General features: G+C 35.7%; 1 protein-coding gene across 1 annotated transcript; it reads right to left on the minus strand.

The window, feature by feature from the left end:
* Window positions 1-2058: 2058 nt before the first annotated feature.
* LOC136340109 (uncharacterized) lies at window positions 2059-4136 on the minus strand. The gene is made up of 3 exons (XM_066283878.1): window positions 3557-4136; window positions 3409-3506; window positions 2059-2808 (listed from the first exon to the last, which is right to left on the minus strand). The coding sequence occupies exons 1-3, from the start codon at window positions 3792-3794 to the stop codon at window positions 2254-2256; spliced, it is 891 nt and encodes a 296-aa protein (XP_066139975.1). The 5' UTR covers window positions 3795-4136; the 3' UTR covers window positions 2059-2253.
* Window positions 4137-6036: the final 1900 nt, after the last annotated feature.

Genomic DNA, 6036 nt, shown 5'->3' on the forward strand with positions numbered 1-6036 from the left:
ACGAAAAGCTTTGTGTCCTGCATAGGCGTAGCATGCAAATCGTTCTAGGGAACTATGTATGAGAGCCTCTAGATATATTTTTTCTAGTACAAAAAGAAAAACTTCACGTGTTTGTATACGAATAAATAATTGTTGCAGATCTAGTGTAACCCATACACGAAGAGTTCCCCAAACTACCAAACGAAAGAAACAATTTAAATAAATTAACTCGGTATTATGTTTATTATTGTGGTGCGTAGAGAGTATGCTACGTTGCGTGAAAATACACGAACAAAATAATAGACTTGACGCATAAATTTTCTACTTTTACGCTCTCGTTTAACACGAAGAGATTTTAAAACAATGCGTTACTTAATATGCACATTCATTCCGGGATATCGTTAATGCAGTGAAAATTTGATAAAATTTATGTAGATTTGAGTACGTATAAATGTGTTACTCGGATAAAATTTTTCCACGCTAAAAACGGAACAACAAGAATTGGACAATTTCTATATAGGGCTAATGCTAAACGCTATACCGACGGTTTTATTGATTTATAAAAAAGCGTTTTGAGGATTTTACCTCTGGGGAATTGAGAATCTAACGCATAACCAACCCGTTTCCAGTCAAAGAGTCAATTTATGGAAGACGAAACAATGATATACAGTATGTCCGCGAATGGGGTTCCCAAGAGATGAATGTTTCTCATTTTTCATTTTACGAGAAAAATGTATTCTTCCTAAAAGTTTCTGCCAGTTCCAAAACGCTTGAATCAGTTCTCACCGTTTCAATTTTCCTTTTTGTTACAGAGAAAGATCGAGGCCCATTCAGTTAAAAACTTTTCAAGTCCCAAAAAGAAGTTCTCATTTTCACGGAAATCGTAATCAAAAGTTTTGTTTATTAAATTTTTTTTTTTATTATTCAACAAAAAAAAAAGAAAGAAATGTACAAATAAACATTTCAGTCGTTCCATTCACCACCTTCTTGGGCGCACAGCTTACTTGAGTTCACTGTTACTTCTTGGGTTGTTTTTGGAGCTGCAAAGACGCCACAACATCTGCGATCTTCTTCTTTAAATGTTTTGCATTCAGAGAAAAATCATTCGTTAAAATATTTGTTTTAAACGGCCCCAAAAGTAAAAATCAACCATAGCCAAATCAGGACTCCTCGATAGCCTATCGGCCATGGACTATTTTTATTACGCTAAAAAAACTAATTTACATTGATCAGACTTGCATCATAACTGCTCAAAGAAAATTATGAGAAAGAGTGACAGTTTCAATGATTAAGACTGGTCCTCTGCCCCTTGGTCCTAATGTACTCCACTTATCCATGGTGACAAGTGTCTTTGCATATGGTAATATGAACATACATATGTGCGATGGGGCAAAGAATGGGATGAAAAGCAGGTGACCATTGGATATTGCAGATGACACAAGGACGAAACATATAGTTACATAACGCATGAAAAGGAGAATTAATTCTTGGTACTTTTCTTAGAAATATTTTCCAACTATAAGAACCTATTTTTCCATATATTTCTGTAGCGAAAAGGAAAATTGACACACCAAGAACTAATTTAACTGTCTTAGAACAAGCAACATTTTTTTAAGACATACATTCTTCTCGTAAAATGAAAAATAGAAAACTTTCTCCTATAGCATACCTATTCGGGGATATATTGTATAAATTTACATACGTACACCTATCTATATCTAGTAACCACAAATGGGAAGAACAATGAACTGATCCGATAAGAATTGATAGAAAATAATTAAAAATTAACAAAATACCAGAAGCAATTAAAAAGCCAAAAAAAGGAAAGAGCCTTGTATAAATTGAATTTTTATGATGGAATCGGGCAAACGCCTTTCCATGTAGTAAATTCACACTAAAAAGTGTGAAGCTCACATTTACAATCAGCACAGAGAATCCAAAAAAATTAATATGCCTGGTGCGTCGTCTAGTTGCAAAAATAAACGCAAATTTTCAAAAACCCGTTCCTACTCAAAATCGTTTCGTAATTATAAATTCGTGCAGTGCTCTGATTTATCAACACAAAAAAAAAAAAACAACAATTTTTTAAAATTTATTATTTACTTAATTGTAACTATTAACCACTTTAAATTATTTTTCCTTTTCATCACAATGGCCTTTCATTGGTGCAAAGTTCACGAAGAGGCTGAATCCATTAAAATCTATACGTTAGAGATCCGGTCTTTAGGGGGCTGTAGGAGTAAGGATAGGTGTAGGGCTTTCTAGTGACATATATCAAGGCGAAGAAGGTACGGAACTTGATGGAGGTTGTGGTAGATGTGTATGATGAAACAATTGTACAGGTGTGCAAAAATCTGGGGATTGAGATTCCGAAAAAGTAGACGAGCCAAAATTCGAATTCGAAGTGGAAGGACGTCTAACATCTACGTTGTCGTATTGTCCCATATCAGCATTGAACAATATGTTATTAATATAATGCTGTACCATGTTCCTGGTTTTCTTAGTGTAACTTCTTAATTTGTTAGCTACATGACGTCCATAGACATTACATTCATCAGCTTTAAGTTGCCTATTCGAAGCGACGCTTTTCAAAATATTGGCAGTCTCATCTACTTTGGAATTCTCTCCTGTTGAATTTCGCCTTTTCCGATTCTTTCGATTTTGAACAGGAACACATTCAGATCTATTTACAGTAGACATTTCAGAAATTTGTGTCACTACTTCATCACCTGCGATGACTTGAGGAGGAGTCGCAGCTTCTTGTTCACCGGCAACAGTTTCTGATTCATCGTGACCTTCTGGTTCTTGTTTATTAGGAATATCTTCTTCCTGAAGCAAACATAGGCATGTAAAGGGGTTTAATATTCACCTGTTACTGACGGTTTTGGTGCGTTTTCAGTAAAATGTTTGGAAAATAGTAACAACTAACGTTGGTTACGAAAATTTTTGTTACATGGAAACATCTCCCTTAAAACGATTCAGTGATATCTCATGTTTAAAGGTTTTCCAACCCTCATTCGGAGGATTGCAGCTCTTATTATAATAAATTAATTATTAACTAAAAGCTTTTGGCTCGCAAATTTTGGCAAGCTCTCGTATCAATGGGGATAATGATAATGACTTCTTACTTGGAGGTTATAATCAGACTACAACTACCTTTAAAATGAGGCATCACTCAACGTCCCTTCCCATTAAAAATATTGGGGGTAACTGTCATCCCTCTTCGAAGGTTGAACTTGAAAGGTTAAAAACATAAAAAAATTATCCCTTTCGAATTAAAAATCGACGAGTCCAAGCAATTTTTCATATTTTCATTTTAAATACTGAAAATCGAAGTACCAAGTTTTCATTGGACCACTCTATATATCCTGTTTTTGATGGAAATTTGATTGTGCTCTCATTGATAACTTGATGATGATATATACATACCTCGACCCAATTCACGGCTTTAACTGGCCCATATCTGTCCAAGAGAAACGCCATACGAGGAAAAGCAAACCATTTCGACACATATAGTTCCTGCTTACCTGTCACAAGAATAAAAATTTTGTTTATTAACTTTGTATGAGAAATTCACCTTTTCCAGTTCCCACAGATTTCTTTCCCTTGGCTTTTTCCCTTCTAAAGCTCGAGAGAATGCTTTCCATCTTCTTCTTGACTTCTTCGTGGGTACATCCAATAACTTCGGCTATAAGTATCCAATTGTCATTCTTTTGAGTTTTATTGTAATATGAACCATGTGTTGGATTCCACAATACAGGGTGCTTTTCGTACTCATCAATAAGTTGGAGACATTTTTCTCTGGTCCACTCCATTTTCACATTAACAAGCCATTAAATTGTTCGCAACGTATGTGTACAAATGCATCGAACACCAATAGATGCAGAATGCGCACTGCGCGGCAAAAAACAAGTTGAACAAGTTCAATTTACGGGTGGCAACGTTCGATAAAGTTCGGCGCGTTTTGTCCTGTTCGAAGCGACGACGACGGCGACGCCGACGTACTCACTCCACCATACCAGTTTTAGATGCGTGCGCGGCGCGTTTGGTTCGTTCGGGACAGGGGCTCGAGTATTCTACGCTACTGATTTTTTTTAGGATAAAAATGCTATAGGTTTTTCCACCTTTCTTGAAGACATCAGAAGGCATCCGCCGGAATTTTAAAAATGTTTAAACTGTGAACCAACCAACACATACAATACTTACAAATAACATATATACAGGGTGTTTCCAAAAATGGGAGCAAAAATCCGGAAATGAAAAATTCTTGTCCAAAGATTATATTTATGCTCATAAATTGTATTTCATAAATTTACCCTTACGGAAATGCAGCTCATCAAAATTTGTTAGCTAAAATGGTATTTTCTAAAAACCTTTCCTTCCAATTGATAAAGTTTCGTTGAATTTGATATTGGTGTATCATACCAATATTGATAAGATAGAACCTGCTACTTCTTTCTACATCTCTCAAGGAGGCGGAAGGGAGGCTACCTTTAATTGCATTATGTGTAAACTTCCAAGGTCTTGTGTTTTTTAACCGTTTTGTGGTATATAATTTTCCCTCGTATATGAGAGAAAAAAGTACTCTTGGTCGATGTAAATAAATTGAACCGTTTTCCCAGAAAAAAAAATTGTCAAGGGGCGTATTTTACGACAGTAATGAATTTTGCGTGGTTTTTTTACTGTTACCTAAATACCAAAATACACAACAATTTTGTGTTAAAATTGTTAAAAATAGATTTATTTACGCCTTAAAATAAATTTATTACATTTTATCAACTGGAAGAAAAGTTGTTTAGAAAATACTATTTTCTATCCATCATATACCAAGTTTATCATAAAATTTTTAAAAGCGATAGGGTAAATTTTTGGAAACATTTTATAAGCACAAGCAGAGTCTTTTAACAAAAACTTTTTATTTCCAGGATATTGCCCACATTTTTGGAAACACAATGTATAATTATGCATTTATTTCTCTGGAGAAGTTGTTGTTCAAAAGATGTAATTTCACACTATTCTTAGTTAAAACTAGCTGAGAATAACGTTTACCCTTTACCTAAGGGCTCGGAAGAAATTCCTTGTTAACAAAGCCCTTAGTAAGCCATTGTGCCTTTAGTTTAGGTGAGAAGTTTGCCTATAGTTCAAATAGGACTCCGGAAACAACCCTAAACCACACAAGCTTTGTCGTTCACTCATACTAATCCCACATATTCAACTCATTCTAATCTAACTCAAAAATACATCTGATTCAAGGAGACCCTTAAATAGGAATAGCCGTAAGAAATGACTGGGGATTGAGTGTGACTGAATATTCATAATTGTCTGCGAGTTATCATTCAAGTTTTCATTATTTTTTTCCTTTTTCGTACGTAGGAGGATGAAAGAATGGGGGGTATATAGAAGGAGGCAAAATCTCTTTTTAACAAAGCCCTTAGGAACCCGCATACTAGCTGTAAACTCACTCTTCCCTGACTTGTTAAACCTTGCATGAAATGCATTTTCGTGTTAGATTAGAATGAATTGGGCATGATATGATTGGTGTGAGTGAACATCAAAGCTCGTATAGTTTTATGTTATTTCTGAAGTCCCATATAAACTATGGACAAATTTACCCAGACATTTTGACCTTCGAATACTAGAATAGATCCAACCAACTGCCGAAATTCCCTTCGCAAAAAGAAACAGCAGGAATTTAACGAGTTCCCCTAAGGTGCTTTCAGGGTAAATCAATAGGCAGCTGAGTATCAGCCCTGCGCCCCACGTGTGACCTTGGCCTTGACAGTGAAACCGCTTTCGTTTCGCCCTTGATGGGGCGATGATGTAATGCTCCCAACTTTTTCCTCCCCCTCGATTATGTTTTAGTTGCGTGAGAAGTATTGTAGGCAGAGGGGTGATGTCGGGACACGAAAGCAGCCCCATTTTTTCAATCCACATACCTAAAATCTGTCAAGAGATTGTTGAGATGTTCATAATGAGATTAGTTTATGTAAATCGCATATGAGCCCCATCAACGAGTTCGGGCATATATTTGTGTCAGCTTAAATAATGCAATAATGT

This window comes from Euwallacea fornicatus, chromosome 7, assembly GCF_040115645.1.
Source record: "Euwallacea fornicatus isolate EFF26 chromosome 7, ASM4011564v1, whole genome shotgun sequence".
In the NCBI taxonomy this organism is placed as follows: domain Eukaryota; kingdom Metazoa; phylum Arthropoda; class Insecta; order Coleoptera; family Curculionidae; genus Euwallacea; species Euwallacea fornicatus.